The 26,274-nt window shown below is 42.9% G+C and overlaps 1 protein-coding gene across 4 annotated transcripts in view; it reads right to left on the bottom strand.

Moving 5' to 3' along the window:
- The window catches only part of CTNND2 (catenin delta 2), a 1,127,175-nt gene that overhangs the window by 50,480 nt on the left and 1,050,421 nt on the right, over positions 1–26,274 (bottom strand). For all 4 annotated transcript variants that reach the window (XM_025270807.3, XM_025270808.3, XM_044932646.2 and 1 more), the window contains one exon: positions 3,378–3,588. In XM_025270807.3, coding sequence (XP_025126592.1) covers positions 3,378–3,588 — 211 coding nt within the window. The remainder of the gene's footprint in view (positions 1–3,377; positions 3,589–26,274) is intronic.

The following is a 26,274-nucleotide window of genomic DNA, read 5'->3' as shown; positions in this document are numbered from 1 at the left end:
ACCCCTTGTTGGCTATATCATTTGTGAATTTTCTTCCCATTCAGTAGGCTGTCTTTTCACTTTGTTGATGGTTTCCTTTGCTGTGCAAAAGCTTTTAAGTTTAATTAGGTTCCCTTTGCTTATTTTTGCCCCTCTCTTCTGGTCTGCAATATGACCTGAGAGACCTATTGGAGTTCCCCTGTGCATACTTAATTGCTTTTCTCTTGCTGCTTTTAAAATTCTGTCTTTATCTCTAATTTTTGCCATCTTAATTACAATGTGTCTTGGTGAGGACTTCTTTGGGTTCATCTTGTTTGGGACTCACTGTACTTCTTGGACCTGGATATCTGTTTTCTTTCCCAGGTTGGTGAAGTTTTCAGCTATTAATATTATTCCTTCAAATAAATTCTCTTCCCCTTTCTTTCTCTTTTCCTTGTGGACCCCTACAATGCCAGTATTAGTATGCTTGATGTTGTCCTAAAGGTATCTTAAACTATACTCATTTAAAAATATTTTATTTGTTTAGCTTGGTTGATTTCCACTACTGTCTTCCAGTCTGCCATTCCATTCTTCTGTATCATCTAATATATTACTCATTCTTTCTAGTATATTTTAAAAAAAATTCAGTTATACAAAAATACTCAAAGTTATACAAGTATACTCAAAGCTACAGTTTTTCCAGGAGTCATGTACAGATGTGAGAGCTGAACCATAAAGAAGGCTGAGAGCTGAACAGTTGATGCTTTTGAACTGTCGTGTTGGAGAAGACTCTTGAGAGTCCCTTGAACTTCAAGGAGATCCAACCCGTCAATCTTAAAGGAAATCAGTCCTGAATATTCACTGGAAGGACTGATGTTGAAGCTGAAGCTCCAATACTTTGGCCACCTGATGCGAAGAGCCAACTCACTGGAAAAGACCCTGATGCTGGGAAAGATTGAAGGTGGGAGGAGAAGGGGATGACAGAGGATGAGATGGTTGGATGGCATCACCGACTCAATGGACATCAGTCTGGGAGACGGTCAAGGACAGGGAGGCCTGGTGTGCTGCACTCCACGGAGTCACAAAGAGCCAGAAAGAACTGAGCAACTGAACAACAACAGTTGTATGAAAAAGAAAACTGAGGCTTCCCTGGTGGCTCAGTGGGAAAGAATCCACCTCCCACTACAGGAGACATGGGTTTGATCCCTGATTTGGGAAGATCCCACGTACCTGGAACAACTAAGCCTGTGTACCACAAATACTGAGCCTGTGAGTCAGAGCCTGGGAGCTTTAACTACCGAAGCCTGCGGGCCCTGGAGTCCACAACAAGAGAAGTCACTGCAATGAGAAGCCCAGGCACCGCAACTAGGGAGTAGCCCTGCCTGCTGCAACTAGAGGAAAGCCCCAGTGCGGCAACAAAGACGCAGCACAGGCAAAAATAAATAAATAAACAAAATCAAAGCCTGTGGTACTTTCCCTGACCTCGCTGGTGGCCCCAGGGTAAGCCCTGCAGGCTCAGCCCACAGAAAGCCTCAGGGAAAGACTTCCCCTCCGCCCAGTCCTAAAAAATAAATAAACAAGAGAACCATGTGGTTCCTGCCAATGAAGAGCATTTTACTGCAAGTATAACATTATAGGGTATAATTCAAGTCAACCATTTGTACTGTGCAATTATTCCACAAGTCCAGTGGGCTTTCTCTATATTTGATATGGAAAAGTTCAAATTCTAATACTGAACTGTTGATTGAACCTATGTGGAGGTCTCAGGGCTCTTAAACAGAACCCCTGAAACTTCTTTTTTATTGCACAATGATAGTATCTCGAATTAAATGAAATGAGAGAATATCCAAAAGCCTTGAAGTGCATCCTTTAAAGCCTTTAATAACAAAAGAAAACTTATTTGGCGTTTAGATGTAAAGGGAATGAAGTCAAGAAGTAGACCCTTGATAACAAAAGGTTTACCCTGTTAATCTTATTTGATTACATTGAGGGACTTCCAGAAGTCGAAATTTAATTAAGATTAGTGAACGTTTTTGTAAAATTGACACCTCATGGATATACCAACCCTGTGGCTGGTGAAGATATGTTTAAGTTACATACAGTAAAACACCACTGGTTCTTAAACTGAACTGGGAACATTACTATTTGTGGTGGTGGCATTCCTTTGACATAAACCCTCTCTCTCTTTAATCCACTGGCATAAAAGCCCTCCTTCCTCACTTCTTCCAACCCTGGGAAAATCCTACTCAGTATTTAAGACGTGATTATTACTTCTTCCAGGAAGTCTTTTATGACAGTCCCTCCTGCTGTCTTTAGATTGGAAAGTATGAGCATGATGACTTGTTAAATGACATAATTTGTCCCAAACACACAGTTGGCAAGGGAAGGTGGTAGTTAAGCACTAAGTTTTTTCTGACTCTGTCACTGTTTTCTCTCCCATTCTCTCTGCATGCCTTGCTACGCAGAACTGAAGAGGCACAGAACAAAGGATGTGGATCCATCATCAACACTTGGATTTGGAGCCACACTGGAACAATCACGACAAAATACCTTCAGGAATCTGTTTGTTTCTTGCATATGAAAAGTGAAAGTCGCTCAGTCCTGTCTGACTCTTTGTGACCCCATGAACTATACAGATCATAGAATTCTCCAGGCTTAAATACTAGAGTAGGTAGCCTTTCCCTTTTCCAGGGGATCTTCCCAACCCAGGGATTGAACCCAGGTCTCCCGCATTGCGGGCGGATTCTTTACCAGCTGAGCCACTAGGAAAGCCCAAGAACACTGGAGTGGGTAGATATCCCTTCTCCAGCAGATCTTCCTGACCCAGGAATCGAACTGGGGTCTCCTGCATTGCAGGCAGATTCTTTACCAACTGAGCTATGAGGGAAGCCCACATGCAGGTCACTAGATTGGATGCTGGATTGTCAAGCCTACCTTATCAACATCCCAGGAGTCACCAAGTCATGAGTTATTTGTCAAATCAAAATTCCTAGTAAGACCAGCTTTCCTTGTGGGGTGGGAAGACTGGAAACCATCTGCTGTCTTCCATCTCTTGATGATCAGACACCAAAGCTTTCCAGTGACATTCAGCAGTGTTACCCAAAACCAAGGGTCATCGGGCACACTTGGAACTGTGTCTGTGCATGTGTGCGTGCATGCTCAGTTACGTCCAGCTCTTTGTGACCCCATGGGCTGTAGCCTGCCAGGCTCCTCTGTCCCTGTGATATCCCAGGCAACAGTACTGGAGTGGGTTGTCTTTTCCTTCTCCAGGGGATCTTCCTGACCTAGGGACCAAACCCCTGTCTCCTGTGTCTCCTGCACTGGCAAGCAGATACTTACCCATGGTGCCACTTGGGAAGCCCTTGACCTGTACCTACCAACACCAGTTGTATGTGTTCGGAGGTCACTGCCTGACTTACTTGTCTCCTTTGCTTTTGGAGATGCTGACCAACTTCTCGATGCCCCCGGCATCCCGTAAGGCCTTGGCGTTCTCCATGTTCTTGGTGATCACCTCGTGAAGGGTGCAGCACACGGCTGTCACCGTGTCGTCTGACATGGCCTTGCTCGCTGCATTGTTGCTGTTGTTCCCGCCTGGAAGCCGGTGGACCAGGTCTCGCATGGCGTATTTGCCTTTGGAAAAGATGAAGAAAGAGTTGAAATGTGGTCAGAACAGAGGAGGTGGGGACTGGGGTGAAAAGGAGAAGACAACAGGCCACGTTAACACAATGTTGCCTGTTCTCGTCACTGATGATTCTCTACATAGGTGCTGTGGGCACATATACAGACAAACACGGTGAATGCGTGGCTTGTGGTATTGGATAGACCTAAGACTGACTCACTGGACAAGTTATTTCAGGCCTCCGAGCCTCAGCTTTTCAAATCATGAAGCAAGAATCACAGTATACCTACCCTTACTAGGTTGTTGCAAAGATTAAACGAGTAAATGTGTGGGAAGCATTGAACACACGGCAATGACCCTGGACTTAGGACTCAGTAGAGGTTAGTTATCAGTGGGTTCCTGCTTGCTATTCAAAGAAGTCAGGAAAACATATGGTAACTCTGATACAACCTCAAAAATCCCCTGATGGGAGCTATGTTGGCAACTCTATTATTTAAAAAATAAGAGTCAAAGCCCCAGAATGTATATATATATATGAAATCTGCATTCTGGTCCCTATAAAGGAAAGAGAAACATTCAAAGCAGGAGATGGAAACTTTACAAATAATATATAAAATGAGGTGTCCTTTGAACTAGGGCTACTGGATGAACTGTTTGTCTCTCTGATAGAGTTTAACTGAATGGTTCTATCATATAACATTTACTAATTTGATACGTTTTACTTCCTGTGAAAAAAATAAGATAACATGCAACTTTGTTTTCTTAATTCACTTTATCATTATCAATCATGCTCCCCCCAAGGACAGAGGTACTTATAATGACATCTTTATGGAGTACTTTTAGTTTACAAAGTCATTTAGGTATTACCAATAACCCTGAAGACAATTAATTCATCCCACCTGCAGGTTCCAATCCTGTCCTATTGATTTACTTTTGGAACTAAGTACAGGAGTGGCTGCAGCTAAGTTGACTCTTCTTAAATTTTCAAATTGGGTGGAATTGGCATGTGTTCAAAGTTCAACTCCTGCCTTGTCCCCCACCCCCTAGTCGGACATATTTAGGTGGCTCCTAAAACCCATTTGGAATATTCTTCCTCCTTACAGGTCTCTAAAGGATGACTTCTTTTGCTATTTAAGTCTCTGGCACATGGAGCTTGGGGGCAGGAAATGGAACCCCATGGGAGGAGGCAATGATATCTTAATTCCCAGCAGTAATAAATAAAACATAGGACTTCATAATTTTAGTATCAGCTCTTATCCTATGTTTAGGCAGCTTATTTTAGCTTGAACATGAAAAAAAAAATTGCTGAAGTCTAAATTACTGAAATAGGAAAGTGTCTTCATTCAATTGACGACAGCTGAGACGTGTCTGACAGGAACTCTTTGCCTGAAAACCCCCCAAATGCAGCATATTTATTTTCCAATGACAGTACTTAAAACAGGCTGGAGAAGATCCTTGGTATGAGATACTCCTCTGAGCATCTTGCTTTATCTGTTTATCATTAAAGTGCACTCACATCTAGCTGCGAGTTTAATTCTGTTGAGCTCAGCCTGACTTTATCATTAACCCCCACAATTCACTGTCAAACAAACTTGATTTACAAAAGTGTGAAGATGGGCGGGTTCTTTTGCTTTATCATGGAAGTGATGGAGAGAGGAGACAACGAACTCGGTTCTTGTGCATACAGGGGCATTCCCACTCCTGAATGAATATGGATAGCTGGTTCTGTGACCTTGGACATCGCCAAGGTTGAAAGCAAAACCAAGGAGAGGAAGAGGATTTGACTAGAGCATTTTTTTTTAAGTTTATATAGTGTGCACGCATGTTCAGTCCTGTCTGACTCTCTGCGACCCCATGGACCAGAGCCCGCCAGACTCCTCTGTCCATGGGATTCTCCAGGCAAGAATACTGGAGCGGGCTGCCATTTCCTCCTCCTGGGGATCTTTCGGACCCAGGGATCGAACCTGCGTCTCCTGCATTGACAGGCAGATTCTTTACCACTGAGCCACCTGGGAATGCCTTAGTTTATGTTATTATCATTTAAAAAATTACTTCAGGCAGGAAATATGGTTTCATCTTATACAGTTTCCCAGTCCGTGAGCTCTGAATGAGAAGCAAGGTCCTCATTGTGTTCAAGTGGCAGAAACTGCTAGTCTCCCCAACATAAAGGTCATTGTGTCTTGCTCAAATTCTTAACAGAAATGAATCCTTGGGTCAGTTCTTCAAAGTTAGCCTCTCATGAAAATAACTTTATCTCTGACTTTTGCAATACTGATATGAGATGACTGTTGGACGTATTACAATTATGTAAAAAAAACACACAAACTCCTGTTTCTATTAGTGAGATACTAACTGCAGCCTTGTAACTTTGCTTCCCTTCCTCCTCACACAGGTGTGTGTGGGCACCTGTGTTTGTAAATTAGGAGTAAAAACTAGTTTCTCTGTTTCTTTCTGGGGGCTTCTGTTTAGAGTTGGGCATATTGAGGTGTGCGGATGGACTCAGGAGACCTGACAAAGTGTGCTGCCCCAGAAGGGCACTCCTTGAGAACTTCACGATGGGCAACAGAGCTTTGCTCTCGCTGAGTCTGCCTATTTCTTGATTATTTGTTTTTAACTGTATTTCAGGACTAAGTCTATTTCTGGGATTGATTTGTGCACTACCATTAGTTTCCCTTGGAGAAGGAAATGGCAACCCACTCCAGGATTCTTGCCTGGAATCCCAGGGACAGAGGAGCCTAGTGGCCTGCTGTCTATGGGGTCGCACAGACTCGGACAGGACTGAAGTGACTTAGCAGCAGCAGCAGCAGCAGCAGCAGCATTGGTTTCCCTGTGGGTGGTGGCAATGTTGAGTAGTGAGTGGCTTTATGGTCTAACCACCTTGCTCCTGAATCCGTTCCTAAACTGACTGTCCATCACTCTGGATCACTGATACAGTCCTCTGTTTTTTTTTTTGTTTTTTGTTTTAAATTTATTTATTTTAATTGGAGGCTAATTACTTTACAATATTGCAGTGGTTTTTGCCATACATTGACATGAATCAGCCATGGGTGTACATGTGTTCCCCATTCCGAACCCTCCTCCCATTCCATCCCTCTGGGTCATCCCAGTGCACCAGCCCTGAGCACCCTGTCTCATGCATTGAACCTGGACTGGTGACCTGTTTCACATATGCTAATATACATGTTTCAATGCTATTCTCTCAGATCACCCCACCCTCGCCTTCTCCCACAGAGTCCAAAAGACTGTTCTATACATCTGTGTCTCTTTTGCTGTCTCGCATACAGGGTTATCATTACCAACTTGATACAGTCCTCTGTTACAGCTGATCTTTGTGACCATGGTAACTCAAATCTCTCATACCAGCATTAGAGGTGTGCTTGTGCTAAGCTGCTTCAGTTGTGTCCATCTCTGTGCAACTCCAGGGACTGCAGCCCACCAGGTTCCTCTGTCTGTGGGATTCTCCAGGCAAGAATACTGGAGTGGGTTGCCTTGCCCTCCTGCAAGGGATCTTCCCAACCAGGGATCAAACCTGTGTCTCTTACATCTACTTGCATTGGCAGGTGGCTTCTTTACCACTAGCGCCACCTCGGAAGCCCAACATTAGAGGAAAGATGTTTTAAGAAAAAGGTCAGCTGAGAACAGTCCTAGATCAGGAACATGACAACTCTTTTGTCTATGAGGTTTTAGTATCTCTTTCACATCCACCACTAAACCTGACCTGTGAGTTTTTGCTGAGTTGTTCTAAATTAGTATTTTTCTTCCATTTTTTATGGTGGTAAAATACACATAATAAAATTTACAATCTTTTCCATTTTTACATGTACAGTTCAGTGATTCTGAGTAAATTCATACTGTTTTGCAAACATCACCACTGTGTATCTCCAGAGCTCTTCATCTTGCAAAACTAAAATTCTTTTAAACTCTACTTAACCTTTAAACAATAACTCCCCATCTCTCCATCTACTAACAACCAACATTCTACTTTCTATCTCTATGATTCTGACAACTCTTTTAGTTGTTGTTCAGCTGCTAAGTCATGTCCTTGTGACCCCGTGGACTGCATGGCTCCAGGCTAGCCTTCCTTCACTATCTCCCGGAGTTTCTTCAAACTCATGTCCATTGAGTTGACAACTCGAAGTATCTTATATAAGTGGAATCATACCATGTGTCTTTATTTTCCTCAGCATAATGTTTTCCAGTGTCATTGGTATTGTAGAATATATCAGAATTTCCTTTTAAAAAAGTCTGGATGTTATTCCATTGTATGCATATACTGTGTTCTATTGATTCATCCATCTACTCGTGGACACTGGGCTTGCTTCTTTATTTCCGTTATTGTGAATGATGCTACTATGAGCGGAGGTGTAAAAATATCCTTTCTCTTTCAGTCTACGTGTCTTTGGATCTAAAGTGAGTCTCTTGTAGACAGCACGTAGTTGGATCATAGCTTTTTTTGCTTTCCATTCTGCCAATCTGTCTTTGAATTGGCGAGTTTAACCCTTTTGTATTTAAAATAATTATTGTAAGGAGGGGGGAACTTAACGTGTGTTGTTTTTCTATTTTTTTCCTACATGCCTTCTAGGTTTCTTGGTCCCTCATTTCCCAAATTATGCTCTTCAGTGTTTGATTTTTTTTTTTGCAGTGAAATGTTTTAAGCCCTTTCCCATTTCCTTTGGTGTATATTTTGTTTCTTTGTGGTTACCATGTGGACTACATATAATATCCTAAAATTATAACAGTCTAATTTAAATTTATACTAATTTAACTTCAATAATGTACAAAAACCCTGCTTGTTTATAGCTCCACCCCAACACTTTCAGTTACAAAACTATACAAATATATACAAACTATACTTTCAGATACAAATCTATATCTTTACATGTGTCCAAAAATATAAAATGATTGTTGTTTTCTCAATGCATCACTTTCATAAAGTATAGGGAAAATAAAACATGGAGTTTTAAGCCAAAGGTACAAGAATACTAGCTTTTAGACTAATAATTTTTAAAAATGCATTATTTTCTTGAATCATGTAAAAAGCAAAAAGTGCAGTTGCAAACTGGTTTTACAATAATACTAAGCTACTATAATCATCTGGTGTTTTAAAGTCTTTGTCTAGCAATTCTGCCATTTGGTCTTTCTCAGGGAAGGTTCTGTTGGTTCATTTATTTTTTTTCTCTTGAAACGGGCTATACTTCCCGACTTCTTTGTATCCACTGTGCTTTTGTTGTTGTTGTTCAGAACTGGACATTGCAACCCTGGAAATCAGATTCTTCCCCTTCCTGAGGTTTGCTGGCTTTTGTTTTTTTAATTGTAGGATGTCTGTTTGCTGAGGTGTCAACCTTAGGTCTCAGGTCTTTTCTGAACCTGTACCCTTCTCTGGGCATGCATGGTGACTTTCTAATTTCCTCCACATAGGCATTGGCTTTGGAATGTCTTACTATCTGACTCCCAAAAGGGGAAAAAGACAGCAATGACGGGGGTGGGAAGGGCATCAACCCTTTAACTCCCCGGAAGCCACTTGAGCTGGAAAGTGAGGGGTGTTCAACAATTGGGGGTGCACAACAACAGCTACCTCTGTGTCTATGACTCCATGATCAGTAATAGCGATCCAAACCCAGATCCCCCAATATCTGGAGGACAGAGTCTTTGCTGTCCACCCTAGCCCCCACCAGCCGCATACAAGCTGCTCCATGAACACATGTAACAGCTTCCTGCTGAGGGCTGGAGATAAGAAAAGGGTAGCTGCTACTCTGCTAAGAGCTGACAATGACCAAAAATAACCATAATCTACATCCAAGCTTTCCTCTGACGGTTGCAAACCTTCATCAAACTCCAGAGTTCCAAAATAGTTACACTGGACAGATTCTGCCAGTGAGATTGCTGTCTGTGTGGGGGTACAGAATCCTGCTACCCACTATCTCCCAGAATCTTCTCTCTGCTCTGAATTTACATTGCTCAGGGGCTGAAGATGTGAACGCGAGTCACTGGTTTCCCTGTGACCGTGCGTCTACAGGTTTAATGTGAAAAGAGAAAGGAAAATTATTAGTCCTGACTAAGGATCAGCAGGACAATACTCTGTGGGTGGTCACAGCTTTGTCTGCAATGCACACAGCTAGCTCCTTTTTCTCCTTCCTTTCTTGGAAAGGAGCTCTTCTTGTTTGGAGGTTAATGTTTCCTAAAAATCTGCCACTTTGAAGACATCTAATATAAACAGTTTATTATGAAAAGGGAGAAAGCAAATGTAAAACATCTCTATTTTAAATCTGGCTTATGTGGTTTTTCAGACCAAAGAGGTGAGGCATTCAAGATGGCATAGTTGGGTTATTGAAAAAGTCTGCATACTTGTTTACACAGGAAAGTTCTGAACCAAGCTGCAGTTATTTTCTGTCTTTAGGCACTAAGAACTTATATCTTTGTCTCCTGATAGCTCTCTTTGAAATTGCCTTCCCCAAATCTGCACCCCATAGTCAAACTAATAAAACTTTTAAAAAATGTATTTTTATATCTAAACCATCTCTGGCATTTCCCAGAGTGCCTCTGGGTAACATCAAAGAGCTTTCTTCATCATCTTATGAGATAGGGGATGCTAGAAATAATTAGGTACTTTTGGCATTCTGTAAGTTTTTATTTGGCTTATTACTATTGTAAGAGCTGTCCTATTTATAAAGCCTTCAGTTAAAAAAAAAAAAAAAAGACCTGGCAAATGAAAAAAAGAGAAACTCAAGCTCCTCAAGGATGACATGTCTTATAAAGATGCTTCAGCAGTTATGAACCTTTCAGTTTGGTTAGAGGCATGCTCCCTTTCATGTTAAAGAATGGCATGATCATGGCCAATAAGTTATTAGAAGAAATATTCTATTTCTAGGTTTAAAAGGCCCTTTTGCATTGGTGGGAATCCTAATACTCTTCGTGGGACAAGTTAAAAGATCCTGGAAAGTTTTCCGTGCCCTCACTGTCTGTAATACATACTTACTCTAATGGGAGTCACTGACTAGCTTTTTCATTTTTTGTTTTTTGGGTTTTTTTTGGAGGGGGATGTAGCAAATTTTTACTATCCTTTCATATCATGTGTTACAAATCAACATCAAAAAATGACTCTCCAAAAAAACATAGTTAAAAGTCATGAAGGAGAAATTCATGGAAGAATTTAAAAGTTCAGTCTTCTAATAACCAAAGAAATGCATTAAAATGACCCTCTTTCCTAAGAGTTCTTGTCACAAGGAAAAAAAACTCCAATACTTTGGCCACCTGATGCGAAGAGCTGACTCACTGGAAAAGACCCTGATGCTGGGAAAGATTGAGGGCATGAGAAGAAGGGGACGACAGAGGATGAGATGGTTGGATGGCATCACTGACTTGATGGACATGAGTTTGAGTAAGCTCCGGGAGTTGGTGATGGACCGGGAAGCCTGGTGTGCTGCAGTCCATGGGGTCGCAAAGAGTCGGATACGACCGAGCAACTGAACTGAACTGATATTATATTTGTATTTCATTAATGTTGTATCTGACCCTGATGCTGGGAAAGATTGAAGGTAAAACGAGAAGCGGGTGGCAGAGAATGAGATGGTTAGATAGCATCATTAACTCAATGGACAGGAATTTGAGCAAACTCTGGGAGATAGTGAAGGACAGAGGAGCCTGGCATGCTGCACTCCAGGGAGTTGCAAAGAGCTGGACATGACTTAGCAACTGAGCAACAACAATGTTGTAGCTATATGAGATGATAGATATTCACCAAACCCACGGACTAACTTCTTATACTACTAAACTTGTCTCAAGTTTGATATTGTTGGTTGTGATGAGAAAATAATCAGAGCAACTTGGCCTTATCATCAGCAAGTGATTTCTGATTTTCTCTCATGCTCTCCTAAAGACCCTGCCAGAGCCACAGATCAGTAACTGGGTCTCTTTGAAGAAACATCAAAAGAGCCTGATCAAAGAACTCTAACGGGTACCATTAACACTTGACACAATGGAAAACAGGCTCTTGGTTACAGACACTCCTGTAAAGCTGACAGACTCACAACAAATGAACATCTTTCAGACTACCAAGAGATAGAATCAGGGTTCCAGAACTCATCCACTTTGAGAATTTGGACTCCAGACTAACCCAAGATCAAGAGAACAAGGACTAATTACCTAGACTAAATGAAACAAATTTAGTTGTGGTTAATGTCTTCCATTTTGAACCAGGGTTTTTATAAAATCCTTCTTCTTTCTGGCTCCTTGGTTTTTCTGCTTGATTTAACAGGTTATGCTTATAAAAAACTAGGTGAAATTCTCTTTTAATGGAATCTCTTCTAATTAATTCTTCAAAATTCAGGAAAAAAAATCTCTTAAAAATTTTAATACACAATAAGCTATCAGGAAAAGGTAGTAATAATAATAATCCCTTTAGTATAACAATATATGTTGAGTGGTCCTGTCTGTACCACTGAAAATAATAGTTAAATAATATAAAAAATGCCCCATGTCTAATCAGTTTAACTTCTTTGACTACAAGTTTTTATAGACTGAATGAGGATCTGTTCTCCTTTCTACTAGAACGTAACTGAAAAAAAAAATCAAATCTATATCTATGACCATATCATAGATGTCATGTATAAAGGCAAATACAACTTAATTAGGCATGCTGCTGCTGCTGCTAATTCACTTCAGTCATGTCTGACTCTGTGTGACCCCATAGACGGCAGCCCACCAGGCTCCCCCGTCCCTGGGATTCTCCAGGCAAGAACACTGGATTGGGTTGCCATTTCCTTCTCCAATGCATGAAAGTGAAAAGTGAAAGGGAAGTCACTCAGTCGTGTCCGACTCTTCACAACCCCATGGACTGCAGCCTAGCAGGCTCCTCCGTCCATGGGATTTGCCAGGCAAGAGTACCGGAGTGGGGTGCCATCGCCTTCTCCGTAATTAGGCATGACAAGTCCTTAAAAACAAGCAGATTTCATATATGGGACTGATGTCTACAGTATCCTCCTAGGGCACTGGCTTGGCTTGCATCTCATGGCTTAAGGTATCCTAGCCCTACAGTCAACACAGCCAGGAGCACTGGACACTCGGAGCTTACGGAGATGGAATAATCCCTGAGTTAGAGGTGATGGAGGCGGAGACTGGCAGAAGTGCCTTGGCCAGTGCTGGGTCACAGACCCCATAGATGAGGAGAAAGGAAAGAAAAGATTTCTGCTACATAAAGGAAACAAGATTATAGACCTCAGATCTACAAACAAAACAAAAGTTAACTTAAGATTTATCATCACATAGGTCATGAGATGGTTGGATGGCACCACCAACTCAATGGACATGAGTTTGAGTAAACTCTGGGAGTTGGTGATGGACAGGGAGGCCTGGCGTGCTGCGGTCCATGGGGTCACAAAGAATTGGACATGACTGAGTGACAACTGGACTGAACTGAACTGAACTGAGGTCTAGTTTTGATAATCATGAACAGAGGTCTTTGTGAATGAATCTACATTGCTTGATACACCTATGTCTGTACAACTGGTCAACCATCAAATTAATGGTCACAACTGAGGAAACTGCTCAACCACAAACATCAGTGGTTAAATCTGTGTCTTAGGGTAAGAATTTCAACAGCAGGAAGGACTGAGGAGGAAAACTAGTACCTTGTTCTGACTCCATCATGAGCGTCTACATCATGTGCTCATCAAAATTCAGAGCCAGGGAAACAGCACAAGAAGAAACCAGTGCAGGGAAACAAATCCAAAAAGCAAGAAGGAAAAGAAACACAGGCTCGCCCTTCTGGCCCTAGTCCCAATTAACTAACCTTTCATCATTTTCTGGAATCAACACATCTCTGATGTTTGCAACATTGATATGTGACACAGGGTCTGATTATCTTGTGAAAAAAATGCTGTCTGTTCACCATGAGGGGATTAAACGAGACCTTACAGACCGTGGTAAATTTGTGCTTTTTAAATTTTAAACATGGAAGGCTGGTTTTTCTTAAGCCTGGATCCCTTGCAACAATTTGTTATTAATAGTAAACAGCCCTTTCTCTTGATGCTTCTGTCTGTGTACTTGCTTTCTCAGACTGGAAAGTCATTGTGGCAATACTAACCCTCGGTTTAATCACACCAGCCCCACCCTTTCCCAGAATGGGATCTGTTCATCTCTACATCTGCCCCTTTGCTCCATTAAATTAAAACAAAAAAAATTTAATGCAATGTGCTGATTTTTAAAAAGTGAACCTTCTTTTATGTATCTGCTAGTTGCTTCGGTTGATGAACGATCTATCCAAATAAACAGAGAGAAAGGAAAAGTCAGAGTAAGAAGAGATTAGCTGGAGATGAGGAACCAGTGGTTCCTGTGGGTAGAGGCTGAGACAAATTCCAGAAGAAACACTAACGGTCCTTCTGCTTTTTTTCTGATAACTATGATTTGGAAACAAAACAAAACAAGCACAGCCTTGAAAGACATATCAGAATCCATTTCCCAGGCCAGAATTGGTAAGCAGTTAGTTTGAGAAAATGATTCAGGCAGTAACTCAACCCTCTAAATACAAAGAATGTTGAGTAAAGCAAATCTTACAGGTGTGCAGAATATAGTATGCAGTTCTTTCTAGAGTTATCACCTCCAAATGAATAACCAACTCCCTCTGCTTGGAAGACAAACGGAATTGTATTTTCCAGCACCTTAAGATCTTATGCAAAGGATTTCAGTGAATCAGGATCTGAGAAATTCTCACATTGTTGAAATGTCAAGAAGTAAGATAATGAGCAGAAATACCGACAAGAAGGTGGCAAAGATATGCCTGTTTAATTTGAATAAGAATCATTCTAAAAATAAAAATTGCAAAAAGTGCAGTTAATTAACAGGGGGTTTTCTGAAACACCTTTTTGAACTAGAAATAAAGTAACTGTTGAGAAATACTGAAAATGAGGCAAGTAACTGGTAAAATATGTTTTAATAGGAAGTAAATAATTTGATGAAATATTGAGCTTGATAGCAAAAAGTTATTATCTCAGTTTGTTGCCCCATTTTGAAAGCAGAAAGGAAGTAAAGGTGCAAATCTAAACACTGATGGTTCTAGCTTCAGGGGAGAAACATAGGAAAGTTTATTATTTTTAGGTCAAGATTGGTATCTAACACAGACCCAGCAACTCTCCCAGGATGAAAATTTCAGAGAGTAGTGTGTCTGAGATAAGATGAGGTCAGTATTTCTGTCAAAAAAGCTTGTTTTCAGGAAAATGAATCTGCAGGTAGTCCCCTGGTCTGATTGTGATTTGGATAACAGTAATGCATTGATTACTCACACGCTAGTAAAGTAATGCTCAAAATTCTCCAAGCCAGCCTTCAGCATTACGTGACCCGTGAACGTCCAGATGTTCAATAAAAGTTAGTGCCCATAAGGCCACAAAGGGCCACAACTCATAGATTACATCACAGAGTTGGTTTAATGTTGTCAGTAAAAGTCACATCTATTTCAGTTTCTACTTTCCATCTCGCTAGGGCTATAGAAATGGCTTCCCAAGTGGCACTAGTGGTCAAGAGTCCACCTGCCAATGCAGGAGATGCAAGAGATGAGGGTTCGATCCCTGGGTCAGGAAGATTCCCTGGAGGAGGCAATGGCAACCCACTCCAGTATTCTTACCTGGGAAATCCCAAGGACAGGGGAGCCTGGTGGGCTGCAGTCTATGGGTCCGCAAAGAGTCAGACACCACTGAGCGATTGAGCACCAGGGCTGTAGAAAAGGCAGGTACAATTTCCGATTTGCATAGAAGACAACTACAGTCCAAAGAGATTAAGTGGTGTGAGTAAGGCTGAAGGCTATAGAGCTGCTTCCTGGCACGGGCATCTTTCCAGTCGTCTCCTGGCCAGAAAATCCTCTCTCCAATCAGCCCTCCTTACACAAGCACAGTAGGTACCACCCGTGTGACGCCTACCCTGTAACCTATAATGTTTATTCAGCTCTTCTATGGACATGGACAGAAGCCTCCTCTAGTTAGCTTATATATGTAATTGATCTTTTCAACAACAATAATATAAACCAAGGACAGTCTCTATATGTTCTAGGTCCATCCACCTCTTGACAAGTGACCCAGTTCGGTTCCTTTTTTGACTGAGTAAAATTCCATTGTATATATATACCCCCATCTTCTTTATCCATTCCTCTGTTGATGTATATTTAAATTGCTTCCAGGTCCTGGCTATTGTACATAGCGCTGCAATGAATATTGGGGTGCAAGTGTCTTTCCGAATTATGGTTTTCTCTGGGTATATGCCTAGGAGTGGGATTACACGGATGGATCTAGAGTATGTCATACAGAATGAAGTAAATCAGAGAGAGAAAAACAAATATCCCATATTAACATGTATATGTGGAATTTAGAAAAATGGTATAGATGACCTTATTTGCAAAGCAGAAATAGAGACACAGACATAGAGAACCAGTATATGGAAATCAAGCTGGAAAGGAAAACGGGGGGTGGGGTGGGGTGGGGTCGAGAGGGGAGGGGGTGGATGGGAGGATTGGGAGACTGGGATTGACACATTCACTATTGATGTATAAAATAGACCACTGATGGGAGGATAATGCATAGCACAGAGAGCTCTACTTAATGCACTGTGGTGTCCTAAATAAGAGGGAAATCCAAAAGGGATGGTGTAAATGTGTATGTATGGCTGTGCAGTAGAAGCTAACACAACATTGTGAAGCAACTCTCTGTTGTTGTTCAGTCACTGCGTCACGTCTGATGTGACCCACGGACTGTAGCACATCAGGCTCCTCTGTCCTTCACTGTCTCCCAGAGTTGGCTTGAATTCAGAAAAGCAACTATACTGTAATCAAAATTAATTAATTAGAAAAGGACTCTTAGAACAATGGGGAAAAAAACCAAGGACAGGATGACATCTAGTAACTTTTTGTTTACTGATAAATGAATAAACAACTTACATGAGCTCTTTGACTACAAAATGTAAGAAGATGCAGTCACAGGACTTCAGTGGGGATTCATTCCCATTTATTCTGCTGGTTTTGTTATTTTGTGACAGATCCCTGGAACGAAGTTCTGCAGGATGCAGTATTCTAAAGAAAGGTGTCACTGTACCATACACATGGGAAACGCTGTATTTGATACTCAACTCAGAGATTTGCAGTGTATATTAGCAAAGTGAAGGCTCTTCAGTCCTGGGGTTGGACAAAATGAAACCACTTGGATTTAGGTTAGCTTAGTTTTTGGAGACAGAGAAGGAATGGCATCCCACTCCAGTACTTTTGCCTGGAAAATCCCATGGATGGAGGAGCCTGGTGGGCTGCAGTCCATGGGGTCGCTAGAGTCGGACACGACTGAGCGACTTCACTTTCACTTTTCACTTTCATGCATTGGAGAAGGAAATGGCAACCCACTCCAGTGTTCTTGCCTAGAGAATCCCAGGGACGGGGAAGCCTGGTGGGCTGCCGTCTATGGGATTGCACAGAGTCGGACACGACTGAAGCGACTTAGCAGCAGCAGCAGTTTTTGGAGAAGGCAGTGGCACCCCACTCCAGTACTCTTGCCTGGAAAATCCCATGGACGGAGGAGCCTGGTAGGCTGCAGTCCATGGGGTCGCGAAGAGTCGGACACGACTGAGTGACGTCACTTTCATGCATTGGAGAAGGAAATGGCAACCCACTCCAGCATTCTTGCCTGGAGAATCCCAAGGAAGGGGAAGCCTAGCCTGGTGGGCTGCCGTCTATGGGGTCACACAGAGTCGGACACGACTGAGGTGACTTAGCAGTAGCAGCAGAGTTTCCCAAATTTGTGTGAATGGAGAAATCTTTTGGTGTATAACATTCATTCCCTTCCCAGAGAGAGGACTGGGGTGCTGGGGGGGCGGGGAGGAGGGGCTCTGGGCAGCAACATTTCTGTTCTTATTACTATGCTTATGTGTCACCGAATACCCACACATCTGTACCACCAAAGACATCCTCATATCATAGCAACTTGATTTGATATCAATAAAAATCAGAAATAAAAGAGCTGCTCTAACCATGCAAAAGGACGGGAATAGAGAATACACAGGCGCACTGGCTGACTCACTCTAAATATGGGCATGCATGCTTATTCGTTCAGTTGTGTCCGACTCTTCTTTGTGACCAGGCTCTTCAGTGCATGGGATTTTCCTGGCAAGAATACTGGGCTAGATTTCCATTTCCTTCTCCAGGGGAACATCCTGATCCAGGGATGGAACCTGTGTCTCTTGCATCTCCTGCACTGGCAGGCAGATTCTTTATCACTGAGCCACCTGGAAATCCCGCTCTAAATATCCCTCATTCCTAAACGCACCTTTCTTGTGATCTCATACATCCACCTCCTACCCCCACACTTTGTTCACACAGGACTTCACAAACCAGAGAGACAATGTCACAGAAGAAGGATTTATAGCCATCTGCCTACAGTTCCATCTCCTTCATTAACCAATGAGCTGCTTATGGAAGAATTCCCAGAGCAGGTTCTCAAATAGAGGAAACTCATGGACTGAAATTCACTTCAAGTGTTCCAAGTTGATTTTCTTCCTAGTATCTACCAGCCCAGCCAAACACTGGTTTCCACTGGGCAATTCTAATTCATATTAGCGATGTGAGCTTTGAATACCAGTGGCTCTTTTCTGACTTAGGTGACTGGTTCCCCAAGTTCTGATTTTGCTTATATAAAACCTGGGCATGAAAGAGCCACCTTCACAGCTGAAATTAACCTCAGATCGTGGGTAACTTGAAGAAGCTTGCGGCTGTCTGGACCATCAATCAACCTAACCTACTTACACATATCATGGGACCCTAAATTATATGTCAGGGGTCTGAATTTGTTTCAGATCTTGTAAGACCCCAGTCTCCCTTGTGTTTAGGAGATAATCTCCTTCCCTAGGTGTAATACGACTTATGGCAGTCCTTACTAACAATGGTAATGACACCTTTCATTAAAATGTAATTGTCTCTTCATTTGTCCTCACTTTGAGACTGATTTTTAATAGTATTTATTTATACAGCACAATATCTAGGTCACAGATTATTTTTTTTTTAATTTCTGCCCTTACATCTTAGTATTTTTTCATAATAAAGAAATATATTTTCTTTTATACTTTTATTTTTGGCCACACCATGCAGCATGTGAGATCTCAGCTCCCCGACTGGGGATCGAACTTGTGCCCCTCCCAGTGGAAGTGCAGAGTCCTAACCACTGGACAACCCAGGAACTCTTAAATTTTTATAGTAGCTGCTGCTGCTAAGTCGCTTCAGTCGTGTTGGACTCTGTGCGACTCCATAGACGGCAGCCCACCAGGCTCCCCCGTCCCTGGGATTCTCCAGGCAAGAACACTGGAGTGGGTTGCCATTTCCTTCTCCAATGCATGAAAGGGAAAAGGGAAAGTGAAGTCGCTCAGAATTCCAATTTCAATTTTGGCTTCATTATTGGAACCCAAAGATAATGATAAATTATTTTAATAAAAATTGGTTGTGTTTTAAGTATTTCTCCAAATTCTCCAGCTAGTGAAAATATTCCTCCTATGAACTGTAAAAATAGCTTGGGCTATATAATATTGCCTGTTTCTTTATCAACTAACCACAGTGGACATTTCATATAAAATTGTTGGCATTATTCATGTATCCAGAATTCCAGTGTTTATATTGTAGGCTAATGTTGTGTGTGTACAGCTAAAACATAAAGGATTTATACTTTAATAAATTTAAAACTTTGATGAGTATTTATGCTCTCCTAAAAAAGAATTAACAACTATAATAATTATATGGACCCTCAACAAGGTGATAGAAAAACAGAAAAGATGTGAAGATAAAGATGAAATAAAGATATAAAGGCAGAAGCAAAATAAAAAGTGAGCCTAGAGGACCAAATACAGACCAAAGTTTATTTCCTGTAATCCCACTCAATGAAATGGCTAAATATTAGATTGGAGCCGATGACACATTTATTACAAGCAACACTTAATGGTGCAAAATTCTAGGAAAAGAAAAAAGCTAGACGGTTCTTTGGCAGTTTCTTTATTGTAATGGGATTTCACTTGTAGCAAAGGAGGAAGATACGGCAAATGGAAGAGACTGCAGGGATGATTGAAAAAGGCAGGAACATATTAGACACAGAGTTTCTGTAGATCAGTGGCTCTAAAGCCCAGCAACGTGGCCGGTGTTTGACTTTCCTAATCTAAACAGTTGTAGTTTTTGAAAACTTGAAGTGTGCATTCAACTGCAGAAATCTGATTTTCCTGGTTGTCTGCTCTCACTGCAGTGAAATTTGGTGACAGGAGGGCTATTCCCTTAGTAAGGATGACTTCTTAGCAGTGTCAGCTTCTAGAATGGACATTACAAGCTTTGCCCTGGCGCTGGGTTGCGCTGATTCAGCATGATCTAAGAGGATCACTCCAGAACCTACACTCTGGTCTACAAAGAGCTCAATTATTACAGCACAATGACTATGGTCAGCACTGTCAAAACAATCCACGAAAATCCAAGCCAAGCACCACTTCAAAACACTTAGAAGTTCCATCAACAGAGGGATGGCTAAAGAAGATGTGAGACATACACGCAACAGAATATTACTCAACCATAAAGAGGAATGAAACTGGGTCATCTGTAGAGACATGGATGGACCTAGAGACTGTCATTCAGAGTGAAGTAAGTCAGAAAAAGAAAAACAAGTATCATATATTAATGCATATGTGTGGAATCTTGAAAAATGGTATAGATGATCTTATTTGCAAAACAGAAATAGAAACACAAATGTAGAGAACAAACGTATGGAATCAGGAGGCGAAGGGGGTAGAATGAACTGGGAGATTGCGATTGACATATATGCACTATTAATATTTTGTATAAAATGGATAACTAATGAGAACCTATTCCGTAGTTCAGGGAACCCTACTCAATGCTCTGTGGTGACCTAAATGGGAAGGAACCAGAGATCAAATTGCCAACATCCGCTGGATCATAGAAAAAGCAAGAGAGTTCCAGAAAAACATCTATTTCTGCTTTATTGACTATGCCAAAGCCTTTGACTGTGTGGATCACCACAAACTGTGGAAAATTCTGAAAGACATGGGAATACCAGACCACCTGACCTGCCTCTTGAGAAACTTATATGCAGGTCAGGAAGCAACAGTTAGAACTGGACATGGAACAACAGACTGGTTCCAAATAGGAAAAGGAGTACGTCAAGGCTGTATATTGTCACCCTGCTTATTTAACTTCTATGCAGAGTACATCATGAGAAATGCTCAGCTGGATGAAGCACAAGCTGGAATCACGATTGCCAGGAGAAATATCAATAACCTCAGATATGCAGATGACACCACCCTTATGGCAGAAAGTGAAGAACTAAAGAGCCTCTTGATGAAAGTGAAAGAGGAGAGTGAAAAAGTTGGCTTAAAGCTCAACATTCAGAAAACGAAGATCATGGCATCTGGTCCCATCACTTCATGGGAAATAGATGGGGAAACAGTGGAAACAGTGTCAGACTTTATTTTTTGGGGCTCCAAAATCACTGCAGATGGTGACTGCAGCCATGAAATTAAAAGATACTTACTCCGTGGAAGGAAAATTATGCCCAACCTAGACAGCATATTAAAAAGCAGAGACATAACTTTGCCAACAAGGGTCTATCTGTCAAGGCTATGGTTTTTCCAGTGGTCATGTATGGATGTGAGAGTTGGACTATAAAGAAAGCTGAGCACCGAAGAAGTGATGCTTTTGAACTGTGGTGTTGGAGAAGACTCTTGAGAGTCCCTTGGACTGCAAGGAGATCCAACCAGTCTATCCTAAAGGAGATCAGTCCTGGGTGTTCATTGGAGGGACTGATGTTGAAGCTGAAACTCCAATACTTTGGCCACCTGATGCAAAGAACAGATTTATTTGAAAAGACCCTGATGCTGAGAAGGACTGAAGGCGGGAGGAGAAGGGGATGACAGAGGATGAGATGGTCGGATGGCATCACCTACTTGATGAACATAAGTTTGAGTAAACTCCAGGAGTTGGTGGTGGACAGGCAGGCCTGGAGTGCTGCAGTCCAGGCGGTTGTAAAGAATCTGACACAACTGAGTGACTGAACTGAAATGGGAAGGAAATCCTTAAAGAGGGGTTATATGTACAGATATGGGCTTCTCTGGTGGCTCAGTGGTAAAGAATCTGCCTGCCAAAGCAGGAGATGAGGGCAAAAGTCTCAAGTTTGGTCCCTGGGTTGGGAAGATTCCCTGGAGAAGGAAACAGCAACCCACTCTAGTATTCTTGCTGGGGAAATCCCATGGACAGAGAGGCCTTGTGGGCTACAGTCCATGGGGTCCCAAAGAGACATGACTTAGCGACTAAACAACAATGACAAATGTATATGTATAGCTGATTCAGTTTGCCGTCCAGTAAAAGCTAACAAAACAGTGTAAAGCAACTATATTCCAACAAAAATTAACCAAGAAACAATTAGGAGTCTTCATATGACAGAAGAGTTATTCTCCGAACATCTTATTATCCAGTATGAACAGATTCTGCTAGCTTATTTTCAAAATCAGCAGGGACTTGGAGCGTGCTTGTTAGCAGGTATGGACCATTAGCTTGCTTGAAGGCATGAAGATTCAGTGGTCCTCCTTTGGGCTAGCACATCCCATTAGCTGCCTGGAGGTCTTATGGTGACAAATTGCAAAGGTCAAATGCAGCGCTGAAAGGTGGGCCGGGACTGGAATAAATAGCCCTGGTCAGTGAATGACTTGGGAAAGAACACAGAACCAACTGGTGGTTCTGCTCTTTCTCCAGGAAGTTAGACCAGAGCAAAGCCGGAGAGGACCTTGGGACTTCACAGGGGTGTCCCCTTAGCCACCGTGGGTGATATTCCGGGTGTTAAGAGACCTATTTCCATCAGGAATTCATTTTCTCACACTTCTCCAGGCCCGAAGTCCGAAATCAAGTTGTCAGCAGCGCCACCTTCTGGGGGCTTCTGGAATTTACTGACTTGTGCCTGCACACGGCTCCAGGCTCCGCCTCCAACCACACAGGGGCCACCTCTTCTGAGTTTCCGTGTCAAATCCAAAACCTGTCTCTTTGAGGACACATATCATCGGTCTCAGGGTCCACCTGGGTGATCAGGATGCTGTCCTCTCAAGATCCTGAACTTGATTACATTTGCAAAGACTTTTTCCAAATAAGGTCACATGCACACATTCTAGGGAGTTGAACATAGACATCTATTTGGGGATACACAGTTCGATTCACTTCTTCCTTTATCTTTGCCCTTCATGTTTCTTAAAGAATATGCTTCCCCCGTTTCTGTCTTCTCTTTCTTTCCTTCTTTAGTTGGAGACTCAGGACATTCATCCTTGCTGGTTCTAACCAGAAACATTAAAATGGGAGCTGACCCCTGTCCTGTGGTGAAGGGCAAAGGGGCCGCTTACTCAGCAGCTGACGGGGCTCCGTGGGGTGAAATGGGGTGGAGACAGGAATGCTGCTGCTCACAGCGATTACCGTGTATCTCCCTCACCTCACTCGTATGTTGAGGTCCTAGATCCCATTACTCCAGAATGGGGTCTTATCTACAAATGAAGTCATTGCCGACGTCATTATTTAAGATGAAGTCATACTGGAACAAGGTAGGTCCCTACTCTAGTATGACTGGTGTCCTTATAAAAGGGAGAAACTTGAAGACAGACACATATACAGGGAGCATGTATGCTAAGTCGATTCAGTCATGTCTGACTCTGTGCAACTGTGTGGACTGTAGCCCACCAGGCTTCCCTGTCCATGGGGATTCTCCAGGCAAGAATACTGGAAGGGGTTGCCATGCCCTCCTTCAGGGGATCTTCCCGACCCAGGGATCGAACCCACATCTCTTACGTTTCTTGGATTGGCAGGTGGGTTCTTTACCAGTAGTGCCACCTGGAAAGTCCATATACAGGGAGAACACCATGTAAAGATGAAGGCAGAGATCAAGGTGATGCTTCTATAATTCAAGAGGGCCAGAATATACCAGAAACTGGGGGAGAGGCCTGAGACCGATTCTCCAGCCCAGCCTCAGAAGGAACCAGCCCTGCCCACCAACACCTTCTCACCTCCAGAACCCTGAGACAATAATATCTGTGGTTCGATTCACCCAGTGAGGGGTACCTTCTTAGAGCAGCCAAAGAAAACGAATACCCTGGGCAACATTCATTTGGATTCAGGCTCGGGTTTAGAGCAGATCCTTTGATGAAGAGGCCACAGGTAACAGTTAGCTATCTCATTTTATTTGACAAATATTCACATATCCTCTGTTGTATGTGATCCTCTGCAATCTGCAATTTCACTTTTAATGCACTTAGAAATCTTGAAGGACCTCCCCACCTTCCAGATCCCTAAGATTAGAGTCGGAGACAAAATAAGCAAAATCAAATTAAAGTTACCTAAATAAAAATGATGGTTCAGCCATGACACCAGCTGTGATCATCACCGTCCTTACCCGTGGATTCTGCTTTGTCCTACTCTGTGAGAAGGAAAACTGGCTTTGCATTCCCTGGAGTCAATGGTACACAGGCCTGGCTCAGGATGCCAAGACGAGTTCCAGACCTATTCTCTAGAAGGTCCTGAACAGCAGCAGAAATCTCAGGTGTCTTCCTGGGGATACTCTCTCATGTGACTGAGAACAGAAAGTCAAGTTCAAATTCTATCCTCGTGAATTTCAGGAGCGTTAATAGATTTCATTCGAGTGAATACCTCTGTGTAGAAGGTCATGGTTCTCTCTGGGAAGTGAGCGATGGTAAAGGGTGTCTACCTTGTAAATGAAAGACTGAGCTCTGCATGCTGCAGAGAAGCAGAGGACGCTGCAAGATGCACCTCCCTCCATCCAGGGAGGTGATGCTCATGAAGGGGCCAGGACACTGATTCTGAAGGACGCAGGAAACAAGTCACGTCATATTCACTTCCCTACCAAGAGCAAGACATAAAAAGTGCTTCCTGTTTTTCCCCCCACATAAAAGGCATTATTCCAGGCTCTGGGTTTACAGCCAGGCCACTAACAACCAAGGGGTTTCTCATCTACCCAAGGGAGGGATGGAGGTGTGTAGAGTTAGAAGGACAGGAAGCATATGTCAATACTCTGACTGTGCTCATTGGGAGGGCAACAAAAACAGGAAAATCAAATCTATCCAATTGCTTGATCCTGTGGAAGAGGTCTGAATATGCCCCAATAAATGCAAATCAGTCTGATTCTCACGTCAGTAGAATTAACAGGGGGGGCTTCCCTGATAGCTCAGTTGGTAAAGAATCCACCTGCAATGCAGGAGATCCCGGTTTGATTCCTGGGTTGGATAGATCCACTGGAGAAGGGATAGGCTATCTACTCCAGTATTCTTGGGCTTCCCTTGTGGCTCAGCTGGCAAAGAATCTGCCTGCAACGTGGGAGACCTGGTTCAATCCCTGGGTTGGGAAGATCCCTTGGAGAAGAGAAAGGCTACCTACTCTAGTATTCTGGCCTGGAGAATTCCATGGACTGTATGGACCATGGGGTTGCAAATGGTGGCTCAGATGGTAAAGAGTCTGCCTGAAGTGTGGGAGACCCAGGTTCGATCCCTGGGTTGGGAAGATCCCCTGGAGAAGGAAATAGCAATCCATGCCAGTATTCTTGCCTGGAAAATCCCATGGATAGGGGAGCCTGGCAGACTACAGTTCATGGGGTCGCAAAGAGTCAGACATGACTGAGCGACTTCACTTCTTCTTCTTCAAATTAACTGGGAGCATGTGCCCACGTGTGTCACTCTGCCTCTGACCACATCCGTGGCACCCCCTTCCTTACCAGATGGAACACACACTCATCTGCGACTGGCTGTCAGAACCCCTGCAGGTCGTGGGAGCTCTCTCCTCCCTCCGGGTGACCCTCTTGTAATTCTGTGAATATTGCACAGGAGTTGAGTATCTGGGGCATAACTCCTGTTGTTCTTGCTGTTGTTCCTCCGTGGTTTGTCCCTTTGTCTGGTTACCTCTGACTTGTCCAGGCTCAGCTCGGGGGTCACATAGTTTAGGAGGTTGCTCCCGTATCCTCTTCTCCCAAAAATGCTTCAGCTCCCCTGCCCCCTCCAATCCAAGCCTCTTGTAGAACGCAAGGGTCTGTTCACCTCAGTAACCTTCTTGAGGACCTTATCGCCTGAGCTCCTGGTACCTGGGACTGGCCTGGATGGAGGCAGGCATTCCACAAACACTGCACTGAATGACTCAGCACCCAATCCCTGCATTTAAACAGGAGCCATGAACAAAGCACAACCTGTTCAACCCCAACCAATGCAAATGCCAGGAAGGCAGCCCAAAATAGGACTTAAAACTGAAGCACACGCTCTTCTCCAAGTGAAGGGAGTTGCTTTCAGAGCTTTGAATGATCTCGAATGCTAGTCCCAAATTTAAAGTGATGTTGTTTTATTTTTACCATCAAAATCTTGCAGGCATATATTTTTCAGTAATGCATTGAGTTGCCCGGGAAACCACAAGGGTCTAAGCAGAGCAAGAGAAATGGTTTGAAGCTGGTCACAGGAGGGCTTTAGGAGCGTTCTCTCTTGGTGCCAGCAGCCACCCTAGGGATGTCCATCATACACATGTGAGCTGCTGGAACTTCCCCCGTACCCTGGGGTGAGCCCACAGGGAGAGGATGGTGTGCTGACTCAAGCAGAGGTGAGGGGGTACAGCTCGACCACTTGCAGGGGCTGCGCCTGCTATTTCCAGCTCAAGTCATCTGGCCTCATAA

The sequence above is a fragment of the Bubalus bubalis genome, chromosome 19 (assembly GCF_019923935.1).
Source record: "Bubalus bubalis isolate 160015118507 breed Murrah chromosome 19, NDDB_SH_1, whole genome shotgun sequence".
Taxonomy (NCBI): domain Eukaryota; kingdom Metazoa; phylum Chordata; class Mammalia; order Artiodactyla; family Bovidae; genus Bubalus; species Bubalus bubalis.
This window is presented reverse-complemented; position numbering and strand designations above follow the sequence as displayed.